The 27,613-nt window shown below is 41.0% G+C and overlaps 1 protein-coding gene across 1 annotated transcript in view; it reads left to right on the top strand.

The window, feature by feature from the left end:
- LOC123773060 (uncharacterized) overlaps positions 1 to 27,613 on the top strand; it is a 161,223-nt gene that overhangs the window by 44,727 nt on the left and 88,883 nt on the right. Inside the window, exon 5 of the mRNA XM_069315198.1 lies at positions 7,044 to 7,172. Within this exon, the coding sequence (XP_069171299.1) occupies positions 7,044 to 7,172 (129 nt within the window). The remainder of the gene's footprint in view (positions 1 to 7,043; positions 7,173 to 27,613) is intronic.

The raw sequence follows: 27,613 nt of genomic DNA, 5'->3' as shown, positions 1-27,613 counted from the left end.
ATATATATATATATATATATATATATATATATATATATGGCCTGGGGTATATATATATATACTTACCTAATTGTGCTTGTGGGGGTTGAGCTCTGGTTCTTTTGTCCCGCCTCTCAACCGTCAATCAACAGGTGTACAGGTTCTTGAGCCTATTGGGCTCTGTCATATCTACACTTGAAACTGTGTATGGAGTCAGCCTCCACCACATCACTTCCTAATGCTTTCCATTTGTCAACCACTCTGACACTATAAAAGTTCTTTCTAATATCTCTGTGGCTCATTTGGGCATTCAGTTTCCACCAGTGTCCCCTAGTGCGTGTGCCCCTTGTGTTAGATTGCCTGTCTTTATCTAGCCTATCGATTCCCTTGAGAATCTTGAATGTGGTGATCATGTCCCCCCTAACTCTTCTGTCTCCCAACGAAGTGAGGTTTAATTCCCGTAGGCTCTCCTCGTAGCTCATACCTTTCAGCTCGGGAACTAGTCTGGGGTCAAACCTTTGAACCTGTTCCAGTTTAGTCTTATGCTTGACTAGATATGGACTCCATGCTGGAGCCGCATACTCCAGGTTTGGAGTTCTATAGGTTCTTATGTTAGCCAACATAACATATGTGTGTGCACATACACACACACACATATACACTTGTCAGTTTTAAGTGTAGATATGATAGAGCCCAATAGGTTCAGGAACCTGTACACCTGTTGATTGACGGTTGAGAGGCGAGATCAAAGAGCCGGAGCTCAACCCTCGCAAGCACAGTTAGGTGAGTACACATGTGTGTGTGTGTGTGCGTGCGTGCGTAAGATATACGTGTGTGGGAGTATTTGTCAATTTTCTCCCTCGTCTCTACACATCTCCACCGCAGAAAACAATGAGTTGATTCCTCACGCTTTCTCCCCCCCCCCCTCCCCCGTCCCCCTCCCATCTCTCTCCCACCTTCTCTCTCCCACCTCCCTCCCCCCCCCCTCCCTCAACAAACCACTCCCACCCTAACATAACTCCAGTCGCCATTCTTTACGGGAAATATTGCACCGTGCATCGTAGTTCCTCCCATGAATTCTCCCTTTTCGCTTTTGCATATTGGTGGGGCGGTGTGTGTGTGTTGGCTCAGTCTATCACCGCCGCCCACCCCAACTCTTCCATGCAAATGATCACCTGAGTTACTTCTCCTTACGTCTATTGTCCTTCTTTATCTGCCTACGTCCGGCGCCCAGGCTTTTGTGATCGGTTCTGCGCCTAGGGGGTATGTATATCTATACTCGTTCCTTGTATTTATTCACGTGTCTTTATGTATTCTTGTTTAAGAAAATATATGTATTTATTTTTTTAGGTTCATGTATGTGCTTCTGGATCACTTCCTACTTGTTAGTCGAGCTAAAAAAGACCGCATAAAGCTTCCATAATTGAAAACTGAGGCTTTACTACCCTCCTCAACCCATCCTCAGCCTGTGCTCGTCCAAGCGGTGAACGACCCAATAGCACTGTTTGAGACTATGTGATCAAACTCGACACTTTCTCCAAGACACTTTTATTTTATTAAATACTAGCAGTACCCGGCCACAGCAACTTTCCCCTGTCCCCCAATCCTCCCCATTTCCCCCATCCCCTCGTCCTCTCCACCATTCCCCCCTCCTCCATCCCCTTGTGTTCCCCACCATTACCCACTCCAATGTCCCCTCGTTTTCCCTACCATTCACCACTCCACCATCCTCTCGTCCTTCCTACCATTGCCCCCTCCCCTTGCCCCTCTTCCACCCCCACCATCCCCCACTCTCCTGTCCCCTTATCCTCCCCCATTCTCTATTCCCCCCTCCCCTCGTCCCCACCATCTCCAACTCCCTCGTTCCCTTGTCCTTCCCACCATTACCCGCTCCCCTCTCCCCTCTTTTTCCCTCACAATCCCTCACTCCCGTCCCCTTGTCCTCAGCACCATTCCCCACTCCCTTGTCTGATGCATTCCTAAATGATCTGGTATTCTCTTCAGAAAATTGGGAAAATCAAATGATCTGATGTTCCCATCACTGAAAAATAAGAAGAACAGTTAAATCCCAAATGAAAAAAATAAAAAAATAAACTATACTCATGAAATGAAAGGAATGGTAAACAACAAAGCTCAATTCCAAGGCAATGCCAAACAAAATAATGAAATCAAAATGAAAATATATAGAAATCTATGAAATTTCTATTTATCAATGCAATCGGAAACACTGAAATTTAATCATAACATATTTAGTATAGCGAGTGTTGCTTTTACGTGCAACAGATGGCGCTGTTTTTCAAACAAAGCATGGATTTACCTGTCACAAGTATGGCATCTATATTTATACTCACAAAATGAACGGTATGGTAATCAACACAGATCAATTCCAACAAAATATCCCACAAAATAATTAAATCAAAATGAAAATAAATCGAAATCTATGAAAATTCCATTTACCAATGCAATCAGAAACATTGAAATGGAATCGTAACATATTTAGTATAGCATGTGTTGCTCTTGCGAGGACCAGATGGCGCTGTTTAAAAAAAACATGTTTTTACTTATCACATCTATACTATATATCTATATAGTAGATATAAAAAAAACATGCGTGTATTCGAATGGAACATTGAGTCAAAATTTCAAAGCAATCGGTGAAGAACTTTCGGAGATTACAGCGTGTGTTGCTCTTACGTCTAACAGATAGCATTGTTTTTCAAAAATAGAATGTTTTTTCCGGTCACAGGTGAGGCATGTATAAAGTAGGTATATAAAAACACGCGCCTATTCAAATGCAACGTTGTGTCAAAATTTCAAAGCAATCGGTAAAGAGGTTTCGAATATTTCACTCACATGTAAAACTCATGAAAAAAACAGTTTTTCAAAAAAACATGTTTTCTTCCGTCACAGACGTGACATCTATATAATATATATATATAAACCCGCTCAGATGCGAATGGAATGTTTTGTGAAAATTTCAAAGCAATCGATGAAGAACTTTCAGAGATTAGCGATTTTGAACAATCGAATGTTTCCATTTTTATTTATATACATAATAGTTTTGCGTATGGTTAGGCGTCTTGTAGGTTAGGTTAGGTTAGATTAGGAGATTTGGTTAGGTTGGAATATATTTGTTTCTACAAAACATGAGTGAATGTGTTGGGAGAGTAGGTTGTCCTGGGAGAGTAGATTGTCCAAGAGTAGATTTTAATTACTCTTGATTCCAAGTGAATGATTCTGAGTGAATTATAAATGATTCTAAATTAAATCAAATTAGATCTCAATAAATGAATGAATGAAAGCAGTCCCATTAACTGCGTTCCTTGGGAGTATGGAGAGGGTTACGAGGAATAACATCCTAATGAACACCTTTAGTAATAACAACTCCAGTTCCCAGAACAGCTGGATTACAGAAGGGACACATGGTCATAATTCCATGGAAGACATTACACCACAGTAATCTGGTGACATTGTAATTTATTTACATAATTCTCACAAATACATATGTGTGTGGGCAAAGCCACAAGAGCCGTGACGAGGGTCCGAACCTACGTCCGAGAGGATCCCAGACCTTTGGTGCCGCGGCCATCGTCGAGGTGGAGAGTTCTGATGATACGCGGTTGTCTTTTACCATGTCGTAGCTCAGTCCATTAAGGCAGCGTCTGGGATCATCTCGGACGAAGGTTCGAATCCTCGTCACGGCCCTTGTGGATTTGTTCATTTGATGCATCACGCTATTGTGATTTCTGTGTGTAACATAAGTGTGGGGTTTTATACTGTGTTATTATGTTTGTGAATAGACATTACTATTACTTCCGCAGTATGATAATACACAGTATGATAATACACAGTATGATAATACACAGTACGATAATACACAGAATGATAATACATTGTATGATAATACACAGTATGATAATACACAGTATGATAATATGCAGTATGATAACACACAATATGATAATACACAGTATGATAATACACAGTATGATAATACACAGTATGATAATACACAGTATGTTAATATACAGTATGATAACACACAATATGATAATACACAGCATGATAATACACAGTATGATAATACACAGTATGATAATACACAGTATGATAACACACAGTATGATAATACACAGTATGATAATACACAGTATGATAATACACAATAATAATACACAGTATGATAATACACAGTATGATAACACACAGTATGATAATACACAGTATGATAATACACAGTATGATAACACACATTATGATAATACACAGTATGATAGAAGTGATGTATGCGACAGAGACAGGGGTTGGTCGCACACAGACCCTGGATAGGGTGTTAATATACAATAAATATTTCCTCTAAACAAAGACAGTCGGGCGTGATAGAGAGACCATGTTGTCCTCTTCCCCGCCTCCTCTGTCCATTCCATGTTCCCTTCCTTTACTCTCTCACTTCCTCCTGTCTTCCCCTCTTCCTCCTCCTTTCTTCTCGCTACCTGCGTCCATCTCCATGTCCCAACGGTCCCAGTCTAGCCTTCGAATATGTCTTTTTGCCCGCTCCGACCCCATTCCTGTCCATCCGTCTCCCTCTTCGTCATCGTCATTCCCTTTCCCGCCTTGCTTGACACTCATTACTATTTCTCCTTCCTTCCTTCTCCCAGCCCCGCAGACCATTTTCGGGTAGCAGAGATTGGGCAACTCATTCATATTTCCCAGACCAGACGACATTCCTTCACTCTTCACCAGACGACATTCCTTCACTCTTCACCAGACGACATTCCTTCACTCTTCACCAGACGACATTCCTTCACTCTTCACCAGACCTCATGTTGAGGCTCATAAGGCATATTCAGCCCTGCAATCACCTGTAACACTGCCACCACCGACAGGACCACCACCCCCTCCCCCCCCCCACCTGCAACACTGCCACCACCGACAGGACCACCCCCCCCCCCCACCCACCTGCAACACTGCCACCACCGACAGGACCACCCCCCCCCCCCCTACCCACCTGCAACACTGCCACTACCACCTTCTCCTTCACTAACACACACGGCGGGAAGGTACACACTTTACTCTGCTGCATATTACGTATATATCTGGGCCGCAGTAAAATGTTTACGTGTGTGTGTGAAAAATCACCTATTTGGGAGTACTCACCTAGTTGTGCTTGCGGGGGTTGAGCTCTGGCTCTTTGGTCCCGCCTCTTAACTGTCAATCCACTGATGTAATGGTTCCTGAGCCTATTGGACTCTATCATATCTACACTTGAAACTGTGTATGGAGTCAGCCTCCACCACATCACACCCTAATACATTCCATTTGTCAACCACTCTGACACTAAGAATGGGTTCTTTCTAATATCTCTGTGGCTCATTTGGGCGCTCAATTTCACGTGTGTTCCCTAGTGCGTGTGTCCCTTGTGTTAAACAGCTTGTCTTGATCTACCCTATCAATTCCTTTGAGAATCTTGTATTTAGTGATCGTGTCCCCCCCCCCCCTAACTCTTCTGTCTTCCACCGAAGTTAGGTTTAATTCCCGTAGTCTCTCCTCGTAGCTCATACCTCTCAGCCCGGGTACAAGTCTGGTGGCAAACCTTTGAACCTTTTCCAGTTTAGTCTTATGCTTCACTAGCTATGGACTCCATGCTGGGGCTGCATACTCCAGGATTGGTCTGACATAGGTGGTATACAAAGTTCTGAATGATTTCTTACACAAGTTTCTAAATGCAGTTCTTATGTTGGCCAGCCTGGCATATGCTGTTGATGTTATCCTCTTGATATGAGCTTCAGGGGTCACTGTGTGTGTGTACTCACCTATTTTTGCTTGCGTGGGTTGAGCTTTTGCTCTTTGGTCCCGCCTCTCAACTGTCGATCAACTGGCGTACAGATTCTTGAGCCTACTGGGCTCTGTCATATCTACATTTTATACTGTGTAGGGAGTCAGCCTCCACCACATCACTGCCTAATACATTCCATCCGGTCACTGTGAACACTGACTCGGTCACTGTGAACACTGACTCGGTCACTGTGAAGACTTGTTCGGTCGCTGTGAAGACTTGTTCGGTCGCTGTGAAGACTTGTTCGGTCGCTGTGAAGACTTGTTCGGTCGCTGTGAAGACTTGTTCGGTCACTGAAATCAGACTCGATTGTTTGAGTCGTGAGGAAAAGATTTTCTAGCTTTCTCCAATATTTAAGCAATCTTCTCAACATAGTGTCACAAAACTTACGTCTTCTTGCGGCAGTTAGAAGTAAATTTAGTCTCACAGCAGCTGCTGACGACACTCTGCTCCTAAGGTTTGCCACCAAATGCTTTGTTTTAGATCTTTTCTTGCAATTTTATTCGTCAGAGTAATCTTGACGCTACTCAAAGATTGGCTCGCTGACTTTCTCAACGTTGGCATATGAGAGTCACTTCAAATCCGATTGCTTGATAACAAAAAGATATTTCCAATTTTAATTTGGTACAATATATATGCAGTTTATCTCTAAAACCAAAGGCTTGCAACATATTTCCAATGTTGTATACTTGCAACATATCTCTTGTTTTGTATGCTAGCAATATGTCTCCAGTGTTGTAGGCTTGCAACATATCTCCAGTAATGAAAGACTGCAATATACTCCAATATTACAACCACTTGGGCTGGACGTGAAGCGACGGTCTCGCTTCATGCAGGTCGGCGTTCAATCCCCGACCGTTCAAGTGGTTGGGCATCATTCCTTCCCCCCGTCCCATCCCAAATCCTTGTTTTGATCCCTTCCCAAGTGCTATACACTCGTTTTCTACACAGACAATATATTTGGCGTTTTCTGGTAATTCCCTTCCATTCCAGTATTGAAGGCCTGTTGAAACCCATTTGAACATAATAGCTTTTTTCCATCTCTTGAGAACATGTTCTCATGTTCTTCACCCTAGACTCTCCATGTTCTCATGTTCCTCACCCCAGACTCTCCATGTTCTCGTGTTCCTCACCCTAGACTCTTCATGTTCTTCATGCACCCCTCCACAGACTCTCACTGTTATACACGTTGCTCACCACTAACACAGAACATTATTATCCCCCGCAGTGAGAGAAGCTGGTGGGGCGCGTCTCCAGTTGATCTCTGTCAGTCGGGAGGAGAGCGGCGCCTTCCTGTGTGTGGCCTCCAACGGGGTTCCTCCCGCTGTGTCCGCTCGCGTCGAGGTGTCCGTTAAATGTGAGTAAGATTTGTCTCGTTAAGTGTTAATTATATTGGTCTCTGATGCGTATGACAAAATCTAACCTGGGGTCTGTGTTTAACAAGTTAGTATCATTCTCTGTTAGTTACATTTTCTTATAGGATGAAATATTATTTCCCTATATTATATATTATTATAATATATTTCCCTATTGTGGAAATAATAGGGAAAGTTTTGCCCATGTCGAATTTCCTCTTTTAATTATCAGTAATTCGCGACTCCGTCAAGCGTAAGGAATATTAACTTTACGTAGAAAACTTACTAGAAACTTACTTAAACTTAAGCAACTTACTAGAAAACAATGTTTACATGATAATTTTTTAGACAAGTTCGGCGAACTATATAAATTAGTGTAAATTCTGAATCAAATCCAATTTTAGCAATTGTCGGGCAAGTGATGAATAACAAGAGCATAGCTGACATTAATGCCCAAAATTGTGTATTGATGCATGTTAATTTTTTAATTTTCGCAGCATGTTGCTGTCGCCCCGTATCTCAGTTTTCTAGCGAATGGGATAAAATTCAATTTACCTCAACATTTAGGGCCTAAAATTTTGCAATAATCCGATTTGGCTCCAATTTACAGCAAGTGATTCTAAGCTCTAAGGTAAACAACTTCCGAATTGATGCTTTAATTTGATCTCGTAAGCGAATTTGATCTGTATGTTGAGTGTGTAGAGATACTCTTCATTGACGGCCGGATTGTATTGACGTTAACATTACTATGGTCAATATTTACTACAATACAATACTGATGATGTCAGGTATAGTGATGATGGGGGAGTTGTGAGGTGAGTATGGTGTAGTGGTGAGGTCAAACGAGCAGGGGTAATGTGCCTTATAATGTAAGGAGTGCTGTATGGAGGGATGTGTTGATGACCATACAGATGAAAGTAGATATAAAGGGGCTGAGTGTGATGGGTGTGGTGAAGGAGGAGGAGGCTGTGTTGAGGTGAGCAGTAGTATTAGAGAGATATTGGTGGGAGATATCTGCCGAGATCGATAATAACATCGTGAGTCAAATCTTAGTTATGAGATAAGAAATGTCATTTCAGCTCTAAATTTGAGGTTGTGACGGTAACGCGTTGGTGTTCGGCTGTTCAAAGCTAGGGGTATGGCCTCGTCACATAGTATTAAAAAAAATAGAAAATCTGGAACTTCGTCTGTGGTAAGGTAAGGAGAAGACACACAAAACACAAGTAAACTTTAACAATGAAATTTTAATTACGTTAAATAAACAAAACATGAATAAAATGGACATACAAATTCGTATAATAAAATCAATCAATCAAAATAATAAGAATAATTTAAATGACAAAGTGAAAAGTTACGTTAAGACAAGTGAGCAATAACAAGAAGTGCAAATAACGTAAATATTGGTGCAGGAATATTGGCTTTAAGCTATCACCTCTCTTAGTACACGTAAGCCAAAGCTTTAGTCTACCAGGAAGAAGTGTTAACCGTATGAAAGCACTGAATATTCTGAGGACTGAGGTCGTGGCGGCCCCAGACATCAAGTAGTATGGTGGGTGAGTGTAGTAGCAGCTGGACCGGCGGCCAATCAGCGAGGAGCCGGCAACAAGACAGGTAGTTTGGCGGTTTGAGGTGAAGCAGGTGTTCTTGGCTGCATACGTTTTGCGCTCTGGCAAACCTTGGAGATGTTGTTGTCGTTGTTGGACATTTCTTCCATAGTAGTTTTATATAGATGTATCGACGTATTTTTGGAGGGAAGAGCAGGCTCAATCTCTTGAAGGAGATTATCGTCACAAGGTAAATTCGCAAACATGGTAGTTCATCTGAGCTAGAGACAGATGGTGGAGGAATATCGGTCTGTGACAGGTTCGCATATGCAATAACTGGACTGTGAAGAGCAAGATTGCTGAGCCCGTTCCATGATCATCTCACTCATAGTTACTGCACTTAACGTGATTCCACCAGGAATTTCCTTGCAGAGATGGTTGTGGATAATGTTAATTGAGATAAAAAATACCTGAGCGTCCCAGAAATATCACAGTTGTGTCATGGGGATGTGATCTAAAAGCACTATGAGTGATTAGATTCACAGACTTTGGGATGTGAGAAGCATCGTGCTTCTCACATCCCCCGGTACCCCTAGATACCCCGGTGCCCCTAAATACCCCGGTACCCCTAGATACCCCGGTACCCCTAGATACCCCCGTGCTCCTAGATACCCTGGTCCCCCTAGATACCCCGGTACCCCTAGATACCCTGGTCCCCCTAGATACCCCGATACCCCTAGATACCTCGGTACCCCTAGATACCCCGGTACCCCTAAAAACCCCGGTACCCCTAGATACCCCGGTACCCCTAGATACCCCGGTACCCCTAGCTATATGCGCTAACTGCCTAGAGTAATATAGTCATCTTAAACTAGTTTAGGAAGTCAGAAAACCATCTCATGATCATTGCGCGCATCCCAGAACATTTTATTCATATTTTAGTTACCTGAACACTTTTGTTAAGCCTAACGTTGCACAAACTGCAGTACCAATATATACCTTTTGCAATCAATCAGTATTTTATGTTGACAAGCGTCCAGCTGTTGCAGGCTGCAGCTGCATTGTGATGTATATTTAAGACAGTAATTGGTAATTCGTTAGCAAGTTTTATATTCCCGTAGGATTACTTGGGAGAAGACTGGTTCTTCAAGGTGACTCTAGTTTTGTTAACTAGAGGGCACATAGTAAGCAACCGACTTTAGTAACTATTAAACAAGCCCCGCCAATTCCCTCCAAACCAGCTAGTTGAACCTTTTAGCTCCAGCCAATCCTGTTTTAACAAGGAGACTGACACGCTGAATCAACATTGATATAAAGCAATGAAATGTTTACCTGAACCGACCAATCGCAACTCGCTGTGCTGAAACCTGTCAATTCCCAACGATTTTTTGTAACTTCAGCAAATGTGTTATTGGCAAACCGCGTTATATGCAGCGTTTTTATATAGGAAACGGCACTAAATTATCGTATATTTCGGCAAATATTTAAAAAATGTTCGTTCTTGCGTTACTCGTAATGGCATTACTTGTTTAGTTATTTTTAGGTGTCATTTTTGAATGTCAATACAAGATTAATAGTTTTAAAATTTATTTTCAAAATCATGATGTCATTTATTTCTGATTGCCCATTTGAGTATCGAGAGTGTATGGGGTGGAAACTACGCACTCAGTTGAGCCTTAGGAATGGAATAAAGCACTAGTTAGTTGATATGAAAACAGAAATAACATCTGGCAATCTCAATCCATAGATTCATGATTATGTGAGGTACGTGGACCAGGAATCATTGCAATCGATAATCGACTGAAAGGCGGAGCCCAGGAACTGAAGTTAGCTAATTTTCCAACACTTAATATGATGGCCATTTTGGTGAATCCTATCCAATATACCCTAAAATACAAATACTATGATCCAGTTATCTAAATTGTCTAAATTGATCACTTCTTTAATCCCTGTGGCAGGACATGAACATTTGTGCAACGTTTCTTTTCATCTTGTTTATCTGTTCACCTATCAGTGAAAATTGTACCTTAGAGTTAGACAACTACTGTGGGCTGCATCTGGAGGATGTGTGTGTGTATGTGCGCGAACGTGCGTACTTATGTAATTGTGCTGACAGGGGTTGAGATTTGACTCTTTTGTCCCACCTCTCATCTGGTGTACAGATTCCTGAGCCAACTAGGCTCTTTCCCGTCTACATTTGAAACTGTGTATGGATTCAGCCTCCACCACATCACTGCCTAATGCATTCCATCTGTTAACTACTCCGACACTGAAAAAAAATCCTTCTAATGTTTCAGTAGGTCATTTGGGTACTTAGTTTCCACCTGTATACCCTTTTGCGAGTACCACCCATGTTAACAAATGTCTTTATCTACCCTGTCAATTCCCCTAAGAATTTTTTATATAGAAAAATTGTCTCCCCTAACTCTTCTGTTTTCCAGTGAGGTGAGATGCAATTCACGCAGCCTTTCCTCGTAACTCATAGCTCTTAGTTCTGGAACTAGTCTAGTGGCATGCGTATGAACCTTCCCCAACATCGTCTGGCATACTCCGAAATTGGTCTGACATGTGTGGAATACAATGTTGTAAATGATTCCCTACACAAATTTCTATAGGAAGTTCTGACGATATCCTTTTGATGTGTAACCCTTCGAGTTAGACTAAATATATTTTTATGTCTACATTAGAGCCTTTATGCGGGATGGTGACGAGCACATCTGACAATAATTGAAGTCCCTGTTAGCGAACCCTTCTCTCTCATGTTTGGTCATTGTTATTTGGTCATAAAACACAAATAGATTCAATAGGCATCATTTTCCTTTACTGAGCCCACTTTGGTGTTCAGATACAATGCACAATTTATATATATATATTCTCAAAGTGGTCTTCTGTTAATTCTCTTCAGCACCTTGTAGCGAAAGCTTATTAGTGAAACTAGTCTTTTGTTCAGTTTCTCTTGCCATCCTTCTTTTTTACCATTATATATATATATATATATATATATATATATATATATATATATATATATATATATATATATATATATATATATTAGTATATTTTGGCAGCAGTCTTTCCTGTAGACATATATTATTAAATATGACCGAAAAAGTAAGATTAATAATTCTAACACGAATTTTCTCAATCTTTCGTACATTACGCTTCACTGTTGGAGGTAAATCAAAAATCACTTCTCCAAAATTCATTTTTATTTCTAGTCTGACGCGACACGGGCGCGTTTCGTAAAACTTATTACATTTTCAAAGACTTCACAAATACACAACTGATTAGAACTTACGTATCTCTGATTTTATATCTACATTTGAGTGAGGTGGGAGGGGTGATGTGGCATTAACACAAGACAGAACAAGAGGGGATATTAATAGGGTATTAAAAGTATCAACACAAGACAGAACAGAAACAATGGGTATTGAATAGAAGTGTTTGTAGAAAGCCTATTGGTCCATATTTCTTGATGCTTCTATATTGGAGCGGAGTCTTGAGGTGGGTAGAATATAGTTGTGCAATAATTGGCTGTTGATTGCTGGTGTTGACTTCTTGATGTGTAGTGCCTCGCAAACGTCAAGCCGCCTGCTATCGCTGTATCTATCGATGATTTCTGTGTTGTTTACTAGGATTTCTCTGGCGATGGTTTGGTTGTGGGAAGAGATTATATGTTCCTTAATGGAGCCCTGTTGCTTATGCATCGTTAAACGCCTAGAAAGAGATGTTGTTGTCTTGCCTATATACTGGGTTTTTTGGAGCTTACAGTCCCCAAGTGGGCATTTGAAGGCATAGACGACGTTAGTCTCTTTTAAAGCGTTCTGTTTTGTGTCTGGAGAGTTTCTCATGAGTAGGCTGGCCGTTTTTCTGGTTTTATAGTAAATCGTCTGTTGTATCCTCTGATTTTTGTCTGTAGAGATAACGTTTCTATTAACAATATCTTTCAGGACCTTTTCCTCCGTTTTATGAGCTGTGGAAAAGAAGTTCCTGTAAAATAGTCTAATAGGGGGTATAGGTGTTGTGTTAGTTGTCTCTTCAGAGGTTGCATGGCTTTTCACTTTCCTTCTTATGATGTCTTCGACGAAACCATTGGAGAAGCCGTTATTGACTACGACCTGCCTTACCCTACAGAGTTCTTCGTCGACTTGTTTCCATTCTGAGCTGTGGCTGAGAGCACGGTCGACATATGCGTTAACAACACTCCTCTTGTATATATATATATATATATATATATATATATATATATATATATATATATATATATATATATATATATATATATATATATATATATATATATATATATATATATATATATATATGTGTGTGTGTGTGTGTGTGTAAACTAAAGTCTTTGAAAATGTAATAAGTTTTACGAAACGCGCTCAAGTGTCGTGTCAGGCTAGAAATAAAAATGAATTTTGAAGAATTGATTTTTCAGTTACCATCAACAGTGAAAAAAAATATAAGAAACATTAAGAAAATTCGTGTTAGAATTATTAATCTTACTTTTTCGGTCATATTTAATAATATATGTCTACAGGAAAGACTGCTACCAAAATATACTAATATATATATATATATATATATATATATATATATATATATATATATATATATATATATATATATATATATATATATATTTATATATATATAATATATATATAATATATATAATATATATATATTATATATATATAATATATATATATATATATATATATATATATATATATATATATATATATATATATATATATATATATATATATATATATATATATGTTATGCCAGTTGCTGGAAGGCAACTGGCATAACAGGTACGCCTTAACCCGCTCCACCACCTGCTCAGACCCTTAAAAGAGATGGTAATTTTGGAGTATTTATATACCCCAAAGATCACCACCTCCCAAGAGCACTAGAGCAAGTGAGGGGTCATTTATACGTTTATTTCATCAAGTCCCTGTTAATATGGGAGAACACTGTGTCTATGCTTAAGGCACAACTCTCCTAAACACGAGAGTGAAGTATACAACTTTAGGACACTTTCCCACCAGGAGACTCGAACCCTAGCCAGCACAGAAGCCTTCCAGCAACTGGCATAACAGGTACGCCTTAACCCGCTCCACCACCTGCTCAGACCCTTAAAAGAGATGGTAATTTCGGAGTATTTATATACCCCAAAGATCACCACGTCCCAAGAGCACTAGAGCAAGTGAGGGGTCATTTATACGTTTATTTCATCAAGTCCCTGTTAATATGGGAGAACACTGTGTCTATGCTTAAGGCACAACTCTCCTAAACACGAGAGTGAATTATACAACTTTAGAACACTTTCCCACAAAGAGACTCGAACCCTAGCCAGCACAGAAGCCTTCCAGCAACTGGCATAACAGGTACGCCTTAACCCGCTCCACCACCTGCTCAGACCCTTAAAAGAGATGGTAATTTCGGAGTATTTATATACCCCAAAGATCACCACCTCCCAAGAGCACTAGAGCAAGTGAGGGGTCATTTATACGTTTATTTCATCAAGTCCCTGTTAATATGGGAGAACACTGTGTCTATGCTTAAGGCACAACTCTCCTAAACACGAGAGTGAAGTATACAACTTTAGAACACTTTCCCACCAGGAGACTCGAACCCTAGCCAGCACAGAAGCCTTCCAGCTTCTATATATATATATATATATATATATATATATATATATATATATATATATATATATATATATATATATATATATATATATATATATATATATATATTTAATTAAAAATTATATAATATAAATTATATTATACTAATATATATTTATATATATTAAACAAAATATAATCATTTACGAATCTACACTCTACTCTTTGTGTGAAGTATAACCTACACTTGGAGCTGCTTGTATGCTAAGCAGCCTGCATGATTAGCTGCTTGGACCACCAGTGGCCTGAGGCCGTCTTGTGCAGCCTGGATCCTTTGGTTGTATAATCCATGGAGTCGTCTGGCCGCCTCTGCTCTAGTTTGCTCAGTGATAGGCTACCCCGAGCATCCCACCCATTAACATATCATTATCATGCCATTTACATACTATTAGTGCTAAGGATGTACGAGAGAAAGCCATTGGTTAACGGTATATCATGGCAGGACTTAATGGAAGCGAGGTATAGGGCATAAGTTGGCTTTCAAGCGAAATGGGAACACTATGAAGTGAAATTTGTGTTATTGTGGTGGTCCTGTTTGTGTTTGTGTTGGTGGTGGTGGTTGTGAGTGGTGGTGCTTGTGGGTGGTGTTGGTTGTGGGTGGTTGTGGGTGGTGGTGGTTGTATTGGGTTATGGTGCTGCTGGTATTTGTGTTGGTGGTGTGAATAGTAGGTGGTTTGTTGTAGGAATGTTGCTGTTATTATTTGTTGATAGTTGTGATGTTAATATTGGTGATGATGGTGTTGGTAGTGAGTGAGGGGGTGATGATGCTGCCTGAAGTGGTTGTAGCGTTAGCAGTGGATGGTGACGATGGTAATGCCTGAAGTGACGTAAGTGTTGGTAGTGTTAGTCGGTTATGTTGGTCCTTGTAATGGTGACGACGTTGTCAGTGAGAGATAGTGTTGTTTGTAGTAGTTATGGTCATTGGCAGTGTATAGTATGGGGGACACGTGCCCTCTCCTTGCACCAACCACACAAGGGCCCCAGTCCCGGTCCCAAAGGAAACAAATCACACAGATTTGTTTCTGTCACCACTACTCCACACCACGGCGCTGTTCTCCGCTAAGTTGGAAAGTAACCGGCTACACTTTTACCCTGAGTTGATTAAATCAACTTATTTCAAAATATAGTCATTCTGCCTTCTCTCAATTACATCCATATTATCCTTGAGCCTTATTGAACAATTAAAAGTGGGTTAGTATGACTTGAGAGGCGGAAGTGTGTTGAGAGAATGTCACGCATCAGTGATGTGATTGTGCTGTTTGTTGTGATAGTGGTTATGTATGTTGGCTGTGTGCTGACTGCGTTGAGTACGAGGTTTGTTCCAGCCAGAATTATGTCTTGAATCGTCGTTATATTTCTGTAACGCAATGAGAGACAGCATGTACATTTTTAGGTCCTCTCAGTGACTGTTACCGATATGAAAGCATAATTTGAGTATATGCAACTTTATCACAAAAAGTAGGATTCACCTTTGAGCATACTAATGAAGGTTGACTGCGATATTCATCCGTTGCAAGCTGCATTAGGAGTAAACTTTTTGGCTGCTAATTTATGAAGAAAGTCTAAAAGTGAAAGCTTACACGTGACCAAGACCTAGTAGTGCTATGAATTATTGCAACAGTAATTCCCATTGTTGGTGTTGGAAACTTAATATCAGTAGTGTGGCTTCTTATCATCTTACTGTTTGTAATGTATTTTCTCCCAGTTTCTGTTCACTTCTCCAACTTTCAGATCTTTTCTCTCAAGACAAGATTGTTTTCATATTATTTCTCTCTCGGCTCGGATTCCCCTAGAACATACTCCTTTCATATGTAAGACGTTTCGACAACAATACATTACGGCACGATATTTAAAAATAAATACATGTCATAAAGTATTCTTTGCTAAAACACAGAAATCACATTTGCGTGATACATCAAATGAACAAATCCACAAGGGCTGTGACGAGGATTCGAACCTGCGTCCGAGAGCATCCCAGACGCTGCCTTAATCGACTGAGCTACGACATGGTCAAAAGGAGTTGAAACCGAAGTTCTACTGAATTTACTGGATCATGCAGCCTCTCCGAGGCACAAACCAAGGTTTTACACAACACCTTTTTGACCATGTCGTAGCTCAGTCGATTAAGGCAGCATCTGGAATCCTCTCGGACGCAAGTTCGAATCCTCGTTATGGCCCTTGAGAATTTATTTATTCTTTGCTAACTCTGTTTATAATCTTTTAAATTAATTGTTAACTAATGTAGTAGGCAAATATTCAGTACTGGGCATCCTGATGTGACTCAAACGCCATTACCATCATGGCACTATGATCTCCTGCCCGGGTCGAGCACACTCTTCCTCCCTCCTCCTCCACAGTTGCCTTCGGCGCCAGGTTTAAATACGACGACGATGAACTCCTGGCCAAACATGACACAGATGAGTCGAAGCTTTGATCTTTGCAGAGTGTGTTAGCTCCTCTGACCTCCCTCGTCTCCGGCGTGATGGAGCCAGACGAGCGTGTTAACTTGTCTTGTGATATGTGTGTGTGTGTGTGTGTACTCACCTAGTTGTGCTGGCGGGGGTTGAGCTTCGGCTCTTTGGTCCCTCCTCTCACCAGTCAATCAACAGGTGTACAGGTTCCTGAGCCTATTGGGCTTTATCATATCTACATTTAAAACTGTGTATGGAGTCTGCCTCCATCACATCACTTCCTAATGCATTCCATTTATTAACTATTCTGAAACTAAATATTTTTCTAAGGTCTGTATGGCTCATTTGGGCACTCAATTTCCACCTGTGTCCCCTAGTGCGTGTGCCCCTTGTGTTAAATAAACTGGCGTTGTCTACCCTATGAATTCCTTTGAGAATCTTGTATGTGGTGATCATGTCTCCATAACTCTCCTGTCTTCCAACGACGTGAGGTTTAATTGTCGTTATCTCTCCTCATAGCACATGCCCCTCAGTTCGGGGTCTAGTCTGGTGGCAAACTTCTGAGCCTTCTCCAATTTTGTTTTATGCTTAACAAGATATTGAATCCAGGCTGGAGCTGAATACTCCAGGATTGGTTTGACATACATGGTATGTCTGAATGATTCCTTACACAAGTTTCTAAAGGCCGTTCTTATATTGGCTAACCTGGCATATGCCATTGAGGTTATTCTCTTGATGAGGGCTTCGGGGGACAGGTCTGGCGTGATATCAACCATCAAGTCTTTCTTTCTCTCTGATTCTAGAAAAAAATTCATCTCCCAAATGATACCTTGTATCTGGCCTTCTGCTCCCTACACCTATCTTCATTACATGACATTTACTCGGGTTAAACTCTAACAATCATTTGTTGGACCAATTATTCAGTTTGTCTAGATCTTCTTGAAGCCTCCTGCTGTCTTCCTCTGTCTTAATCCTCCTCATAATTTTGGTATCATCAGCAAACATTGAGAGGAATGAGTGTAAACCTTCTGAAAGATCATTTACGTATATCAGAAACAGGATAGGTCCGAGTACAGAACCCTTTGGAACATTGCATGTGACTTCTCGTCAATCTGAGGTCTCACCCCTCACAGTAACTCTCTGTTTCTTATTGCTAGGTACTCCCTTATCCACTAGAGCACCCTACAAGTTACTATTGCCTGTTTCTCCAACTTATGCACCAGCCTCTTATCGGGCATTGTGTCAAAGGCTTTTCGACGGTCCAAGAAGATGCAGTCTGCCTAACCTTCTCTTTCTTGCTTAATCTTTGTCACCTGATCATAGAGTTTTATTAAACCTGTGAGGTAAGATTTACACTCCCTGAACCGATGCGGTGGCGTGTCACGAAGTTCCTTCACTCCAGATGTGCTACTAGGTTTTTTCTCACGATATTTTCCGTCACCTTGCATGGTATACACTTTAAAAACACAGGCCTATAGTTCAGTGACTCTTGCCTGTCATCCTTTTTGTATATTGGAACTACGTCCAGATCCAACAGATGACTCTTTACCTCTTCTCTGGTAATTTCGAACTCTTCCATGGCCTCCTGGTTTACTGCCACCTCTCCTAGTTCAAGAACTTCCTCTCGTTCTATTGTAAAGACCTCCTGGAACCTTTGTTGAGTTCTTCACACACCTCTTTGTCATTCTCTGTGTACCTGTACTCACCCGTTTCAAGTTTCATCACGAGTTAGCTGTTGTTTTCCTCCTGATATGGCTGTGGAGCAGTTTTGGATCGGCCTTGGCTTTGTTTGCTGTGTAATTTTCAAACTGTCTCTCTGCTTCTCTTCTCACACTAACATACTCATTCCTGGTTCTCTGGTATCTCTCTCTGCTTTCTGCTGTTCTGTTATTTCGGCAGTTTCTCCACGCCCTTATGTTCATTGCCTTTGCTTCCATACAAGCCTTATTAAACCATGAATTTTTCCTTTGCTTCTTATATATATTCTGTTGGGCAGGGATAAATCTGTTTACTGCCTCCTGACACTTTTGGGTGACAGTCTATCATGTCTTTGACGGTCTTAGTTCTGAGTTCTGTGTCTCACGGTATTTCTCTTAGGAATTTTCTCATTTCATAATAATTTCTCTTTCGATATGCCAGCTCTTGTTTTCTAGTTCTTTTTTGGGGGGAATATTACTCCTAGCTCTACCAGGTACTCAAATATCAGAACACTGTGATCACTCATTCCCAAGTGGGCTTCCAAATTAACTTCCCTTATATCAGACTCATTTAGTTTGAATGTCATATTAACCATTGCTGGTTCACCTTCCCCTCTCATTCTTGTCGGTCCCTTGACGGGTTGGTTTAGAAAGTTTCTTGTTGCAGCGTCCAGCACCTTAGCTCTCCATGTGTTCGGTCCTCCATGTGGATCTTTGTTCTCCCAATATATCTTCCCGTGGTTGAAGTCTCCCATAATTAACAGTCTGGATCTGTTCCTGCTAGTGACAGAAGCTGCCCTCTCTATTATATTAATGGTGGCCATGTTGTTTCAATCATCTTCCTGTCTGGGTCTTCTGTCATTTGGTGGGGGGGTTATATATGACTACTACTATACGTTTTTGTCCCCCAATTGCTATGGTACCCGTTATATAGTCACTGAAACCTTCACAGCCCTGGATAACCATTTCTTCAAAATTCCAGTCTCTTTTTATCGGCAGAGCTACTCCACCTCCACCTCTTCCATCCCAAAGAGGGTTTGAGATGAGGGAGAAGGAAGGGTATGTGGTGAGGGGGGGGAGGGAGGGTTGAATGAGAATATGAATTGGGACAGGGAGGGTTCAGGGTAAAGTGGGTTTTTATGAGGAGGGGTGAGGGTGTTGTTCTCTCCTCTGGGGTTTCTGGGGCGCTGGTTCGGAGTTCCCTACATCCTCCAGGACTGTTGTGGTGGGGTTGTGATCCCCATGATCTCTCCTCTTCCCCTGCGCTTTCTTCATGCTTCTGCTGCCAATACTCTCTCTTCCCTCATCATGTCCCTCTAGAGGAATGCTTTCCTGTATCCTCTCATATATCAGCTGGTATCTGACATTTCCATCTTCTCTTGGTATGATTATCTGATGCTGAGGCTGATTATTGTTCTCATTGAGTTTTCTTATCTCCTCATTTGCATCGAACAGCTTGCTATGCAGGTTGCTTATTGCATTTCTCATTTCATGCATCTCCTTGCTGATTTTCTTCCAAACTTGAGTGAACATCTCCTTCATTTGGTCACTCTGACTATTCCCTGTGCCTGTGGCTCGTCTTCCTGTCATGTTTGTTTCTTTTCCTTCTATGCTATGACAGAGTTAGTCAGGGAGGGGGCAGAGAGAGAGAGGGAGAAAGTCAGAGTCAGAGAGAGAGAGAGAGAGCATGTTTGTGTGTGAGTATTATTACCTGGAGTTTTCTGCCCACTTCCCTGAGCCACAGAGACACTAGTTTGATGAGAACCTCTATATTCTGGCTTTCAGATCTATGATATATCCTCAATTAATATTTAAAATTAATCTGTACACGATATTGATGACTAAGAGAGAGGTTACTTACCACCTGCTCCCCCGCCAGGCACATACTAGGTGAGGATGATATGTTTGTATATCGGGGTTCGGTCGGCTGCCCACCAGCACTGTTCGCCCCACGTGGTGTCTGCACTACACTTCTTCCCTTCCCTCCACTGCTTGCTGTGCGGGTACTCACCTAATTGTGCTTGCAGGGGGTTGAGCTCTGGCTCTTGGGGCCCGCCTCTCAACTGTCAATCAATCAATTCTTTGTTTTTCTCTACACACACACACACACGCACACATCCTCAGGAAGCCGCCCGTAGCAGCTGTGTAACTACCAGGTACCTATTTACTGCTAGGTGAACATGTGCATCAGGGTGAAAGAAACTCTGACCATTAGTTTCCGCCTCCGCTGGGGATCGCTCCCCGACCCTAGCACTGCGAATCCCGAGCGTTGTCCACTCAGTCTTCAGACCCCTTCCACTCAGCTGCCCAACCCCCCCTGCCCTGTGTGTTTGTTGTATGTGTGTGTGTGTGTGAGTATGCTTACATACGTGCATGGGTTTGTGTGTGTATGAGTGATAAAAGAAACATTTATAAGCAAAACACTTGGACGATTAGTCAAATGTTATGTTCATATTGATGGGAAGACGAGAAACAATGTTTTGAAAACTATCCCTATATTCTATATACATTTATTTTCAACGTTTCCGCAAACACAATATCCCTCCGAGAAAAACATATAATTAATAGTTATTAAAGCAGACGGTGTGAGTGTGTCAAGCTCATTGAGTAACTCGCGTGCAGAGTTGTGGAGGGAGTTAGGAGTATATTGAGGTCACTAACGAAGTCTCTTGCAGGAGTTTGAAGGCAGCCACGAGTGTGTGAGGTTATTGGGGCAGATGAAAATACATGTCAAGAAGGAGACACATGAATTTGAACTGAAGGAGTGAAGGTTACTTGAATTTTAGAAATAATAGAGTGCTCTGAAAGGAGTATTTAAATCGCTATCTCTTTATCTTGTTATCTATCTCCTTATCTCGTTATCTATCTCGCTATATATATATATATGTTTTGTTATCTCCTTAAATCTCTCTCTCTCTCTCTCTCTCTCTCTCTCTCTCTCTCTCTCTCTCTCTCTCTCTCTCTCTCTCTCTCTCTCTCTCTCTCTCTCTCTCTCTGAAATAAACACATAACACACACACATTCTCAAATAGTATTCTAATTAAACTTGTACTGCGTCCCTCTTAAGTCCCTGTACGTCCACTGTTCGTACCCATCGTTCCTACACACTCACTGTTCGTACCATCGTCACTACATACTGTTCGTACCCATCTTTCCTACACACTCACTGTTCGTACCCATCGTTCCTACACATTCACTGTTCGTACCCATCGTTCCTACACACTCACTGTTCGTACCCATCGTTCCTACACACTCACTGTTCGTACCCATCTTTCCTACACATCCATTGTTCGTACCCATCGTTCCTACACACTCACTGTTCGTACTCATCGTTCCTACATACCCGCTGCTCGTACCCAACACTCTTGCAAGACCACTGCTCGAAGCCATCACTTTAGCAGCATAACTCTTACTTAAAGATCTGTCCCCTCGTTTATTTATTTCATCAAAGGCGATAGTTTTTCATTTCATTGAATCTCGTTTTCTGTTACTTTGAAGAGGCACAATAACAACGTCCATTAGGCAGGCGTTGCTTCAGATATTGGGACGCCATTTATCACCTGATCCCGGTGTCCAGACTTTGAGTCCATTTCCTCTGATCCAAGTTTTCCATTTGTGAGAGGTATATAGCAAAACCTGGTTGGTGCTGATGTATTGCCACTTGGTTACTGCCAACGTCGCCTTCATCCTCACGGGTCAGAGGTCATCCTTAAAGTTGAGAATATTAGGTCACGTTTCCCTGTAGTTCAAGTAATTCAAGTCAAAGTTTCGTAATTCATGGTCAGTGAATAGACTCTGTGATAGCTCGACTCACATAGTATACGTTGTTCTGAGGGGTACTACTTTTAGCTTTTGATAGTCATTAGGAGATCACAAAGTGTCAGGAGATATATATGTTATTTATCTAATATATGTAAACAAATAAATCATTATTGCCAATTGAATTGTAAGAAAGGTGGTATTTTACGTGGTCCTGTTGCTGTAGGTCACTGAGGTCAGGCAGTAGTTTCAGATCCAGTCAGAAAGGATGAGTGAAACTGTTTAAGGTCTTTAGTAAAGCATCTTCATCAAAGAGACGCCTTTGAATAAAGTTATATACATTTCAGGAACATTATTATTTGTGTGAACATTAGTATGTGTCATCGAATATAAAAAAATATAACTACAAAATATATGCACCTCTCACTCGTTATCGGAGGAGAAGGCATTATTTTGGTTTTATCATTTCCTTAGAAACAATTTAACTTTATATATAATTTCGAAGTTGTTAATATATTTATATTGGTCATAAAATATTACAATTTAATTTCGTTAAAGTCTCTTGTTAACTCATAAGACCTTGCAATGTTTATATCATTCACTGTCCACCATCGGATCTTCGTCAAGAAGCGACCATTACTTGACTTAATTGACGCTCACTTCATCCCTGAAGACGAAAGACTAATGTTTGCTGCAATTATTGGAGCTTTCTTCTATATTGTTTCCTAAACCTGTAAGCCCTCTTCTGATCTACCAAATTAAAACTAATGATGCATTCCTAAACTTCTCTACTCAGTCCTCAGTCCTGCTCTTTTCGGTCTTTCTTGACCTGCCAACATTTTTTTAATAAATCTGCCCACAGCCATATTCCTGTTGATCTTCCAACGCAGACCACTGTCATTTTCCTTATCTTACATCAGGTTACATCACTTTTCTTTGTGTTATCATTTAAAATCCTAACAACAGCTCGTTTTCTTCTATTATACCAAATCCAGCTTGCAATCCCAAATTTTTCTGGTATTCTCAGCCATCCTATAATTCTAATTTATATACTTTAATGCAAGTCCTTCGGCAGGTTTGGCAGGTTTATAATTTATTAAATCTAAAGTCGCGGTCTATTCTTCAGATGGTACATCTATCTTAACCACGGGCCTACACCATCCGTGCATACGCTCTCCCGTACTCTATTCTTTCCTAGTTGGTGTCAGTTAAGCCCACTACTAGTCGCTATTCCGTTCCCGGCAGAGCAGACGTCCAGAGAACCACTTTATTTGCTGCTCTTGATTGAAAGTCATGAGTGGGGATGATGGCGGACATTTTTCAAGCCTCTCATTGCTGACTTCGTTTTGTATCGCGAGATTCATGGCACTTTGCAGACAGCAAGCCATTTCAGCCAAGAAAATATTGAGCTCCAGTCTTCTGGTGGACGGCCGAGACTTCCGTTGGGAGAGGAAAGCTTGAAGTGGAGACGCGTTTTATCCGTCACTGTTGTGGTGCTTTTAGGAATATCCGTCTGTCTCTATTTTTTGGCGAATTTTGCCTGTTTCTGTCGGTCTGTCTGTCTGTCCTACCTATCTATCTATCAATCTATCTATCTATCTTCTCTATCTATCTATCTCTGGAATGCAAAGACAGGTTCATGGATATTCAAGAACACACAGAGGAGGATTTATGCAAATACTCACACAATATTGTTGATAGAACAATTGAAGTAGAACATTCCTGGATGACAGAGCCAGAGTGCATGGGGAGATTGTGTGAATATCCTGGCTCGGCTTTAGTGGAAGCCTCAGAAAACCCTCATCAGTTCAGTAGAACTCCAGGTTGCAATTTTTTTGACCACGTCGTGACCTATTTGACTACGGGCGTGTGCGTGGGAACAACCACCGAATAAATTCGAATCCTTATCATGGCTTGTACGGATGGTCTTAATAATAATAATAATAATAATAATAATAATGATAATAATAATATTAATAATAATAATAGCATTAACAACATCTGTTAAGAATAAACTACCGAGCATGAGCTGAAACATTTGCCTACTACCAGTTTTCTCTTTGCCCAACTAAGTATTTTTGAAATTCGAACAATTTAACGACTCAAATCATTCACTTCAATCATCTTATTAATAAGTAAATGATAACACAAAATGATCTTCAATATATTTTAAGTTGACCAACATTCCTACAAATAGCTGTACAAAACAAAATCACAGTTCTAGTTCGAAGCAAGTCAATGTCTTCCATCACAGTGATGTGTTTTCAAAAGAAGAAGAATAACGATGAAGATGAAAATGACAACAGTAAGCAAAAAAGCGTTGTTAGACTCACCCGTTGTTAGGATTTTTTTGTATTATACATTTAGGTATATTTGCCTTTGTGCAGCTGTCTTAGACTATATGAAGAGGAGTACAGTGCGTCAAAAAAGCTAGATACGTGATGCTAAAAATCCCCATCTCACAGGATGGTTAGTCATACAGAGGCATGTGACAAGTTAGTCTGCACAAGTAGACTCTGGGTGCATTATGATGATTTCATGATGAACACAAGAGTGAATGAAACAACAGTGATACTAAAAGTCTCCATCTCGCAGGATGGTTAGTCATACAGGGCCATATGTTTAGTAGCCTGCACTGGCAAATTTTGGGTACACTGTGAGGATATCTTAAAGAATACGAGAGTGAATAAAGTAATTGCAGAGCTCCAGGTACCTCATGCCAACTGGTCTGAAAGGTCTAATAACTGGGCATTCAGTGATGTAGTGCCGGAGATCGTGCCGTAGTTCCTGCTCACATAGTTTAGCAACTGGAGTGCTCAGGATTGGGAGACCCGTCACCTGCAGCCACCTACCACAGGTAACGGTAACCCAACCTGATCCTTGCAACCACTGTGTCGCACAGTCTAGTGGACGTTTTATGCTGCCCATAGATGTAGGTTTCAGATCTGAACAAATCATAGCTTTTTATACTAGCACTTTCAGGTCGTTGGGAGTCAGTAAGTTCTTTCCTATCAGATCTGAGTGTTTGGACCAATACAGTTTTGACAGCAGAGATGGGGATACCTAGATCTAATTCAACTTCAAACTTGTTACACGCTAATTTGGCTGCAATGTCTATCTCATTATGATGGGTTATATTTATGTGTGAAGGTATCCATACAAAGGAGATTCGAGACCCTTTACTCTGTGCATCAATTAGGTCATTTATAATTTGGAGTATGAGGTTCTTGCTGTCGATCTTCCAAGAGAAGTTTTCGATTGCTTGAAGAGCCAGACTCTGAATCACAAAATATTATTCCTCCTCCAATGTTTTTCAATGTACTGGTAGCTAGGTGTAATGCTGCTAGTTCTGCTTGTGTGCAGGTTAGCCAGTTGTTTAACCTGACACTGACAGTCGTTGTGCAAATATTATTTCTTGAGTTTTTTTTTTATTAACATATTACGGTACATCTGCATTAGTGCAGCTACCCTAGACTATATGAAGTGGAAGTACAGTGTGTCAAAAAAGCTAACTAGGTGATGCTAAAAAATCCCCATCACACAGGATGGTTAGTCATACAGAGGCATGTGATAAGCGGTCTGCACTGGCAGACTCCGGATGCATTTTGAGGATATCAACAACACAAGATTGAATAAGGTAGCAGTGGTAATACAAGTCCCCATCTCGCAGGATGGTTAGTCATACAGAGCCATGTGTTTAATAGCCTGCACTGGCAAATTTTGGGTATACTGTGAGGATATCTTCAAGAATACGAGAGTGAATAAAGTAATTGCAAAGCTCCAGGTACCTCATGCCAACTGGTCTGAAAGGTCTAATAACTGGGCATTCAGTGATGTAGTGCGGGAGATCATGCCGTAGTTCCTGCTCACAGAGTTTTTCAACTGGAGTGCTCAGGATTGGGAGACCCGCCACCTGCCACAGGTAACGGTAACCCAACCTGAATCCTTGCAATCCACTGTGTCGCACAGTCTAGTGGACGTTTTATGCTGCCCATAGATGTAGGTTTCAGATCTGAACAAATCATAGCTTTTTATACTAGCACTTTCAGGTCGTTGGGAGTCAGTAAGTTCTTTCCTATCAGATCTGAGTGTTTGGACCAATACAGTTTTGACAGCAGAGATGGGGATACCTAGATCTAATTCAACTTCAAACTTGTTACACGCTAATTTGGCTGCAATGTCTATCTCATTATGATGGGTTATATTTATGTGTGAAGGTATCCATACAAAGGAGATTCGAGACCCTTTACTCTGTGCATCAATTAGGTCATTTATAATTTGGAGTATGAGGTTCTTGCTGTCGATCTTCCAAGAGAAGTTTTCGATTGCTTGAAGAGCAGACTCTGAATCACAAAATATTATTCCTCCTCCAATGTTTTTTCAATGTACTGGTAGCTAGGTGTAATGCTGCTAGTTCTGCTTGTGTGCAGGTTAGCCAGTTGTTAACCTGACACTGACAGTCGTTGTGCAAATATTATTTCTTGAGTTTTTTTTTTTTTTTTTTATTAACATATTACGTACATCTGCATTAGTGCAGCTACCCTAGACTATATGAAGTGGAGTACAGTGTGTCAAAAAAGCTAACTAGGTGATGCTAAAAAATCTCCATCACACAGGATGGTTAGTCATACAGAGGCATGTGATAAGCGGTCTGCACTGGCAGACTCCGGATGCATTTTGAGGATATCAACAACACAAGATTGAATAAGGTAGCAGTGGTAATACAAGTCCCCATCTCGCAGGATGGTTAGTCATACAGAGCCATGTGTTTAATAGCCTGCACTGGCAAATTTTGGGTATACTGTGAGGATATCTTCAAGAATACGAGAGTGAATAAAGTAATTGCAAAGCTCCAGGTACCTCATGCCAACTGGTCTGAAAGGTCTAATAACTGGGAATTCAGTGATGTAGTGCGGGAGATCATGCCGTAGTTCCTGCTCACAGAGTTTTCAACTGGAGTGCTCAGGACTGGGAGACCCGTCACCTGCAGCCACCTGCCACAGGTAACGGTAACCCGACCTGATCCTTGCAACCACTTTGTCGCACAGTCTAGTGGACGTTTTATGCTGCCCATAGATGTAGGTTTCAGATCTGAACAAATCATAGCTTTTTATACTAGCACTTTCAGGTCGTTGGGAGTCAGTAAGTTCTTTCCTATCAGATCTGAGTGTTTGCACCAATACAGTTTTGACAGCAGAGATGGGATACCTAGATCTAATTCAACTTTCAAACTTGTTACACGCTAATTTGGCTGCAATGTCTAGTCTCATTATGATGGGTTATATTTATGTGTGAAGGTATCCATACAAAGGAGATTCGAGACCCTT

This window comes from Procambarus clarkii, chromosome 81 (assembly GCF_040958095.1).
Source record: "Procambarus clarkii isolate CNS0578487 chromosome 81, FALCON_Pclarkii_2.0, whole genome shotgun sequence".
NCBI lineage: Eukaryota > Metazoa > Arthropoda > Malacostraca > Decapoda > Cambaridae > Procambarus > Procambarus clarkii.
The sequence above is the reverse complement of the archived record's forward strand: the minus strand, read 5'-3'. Positions and strand labels throughout refer to the sequence as shown.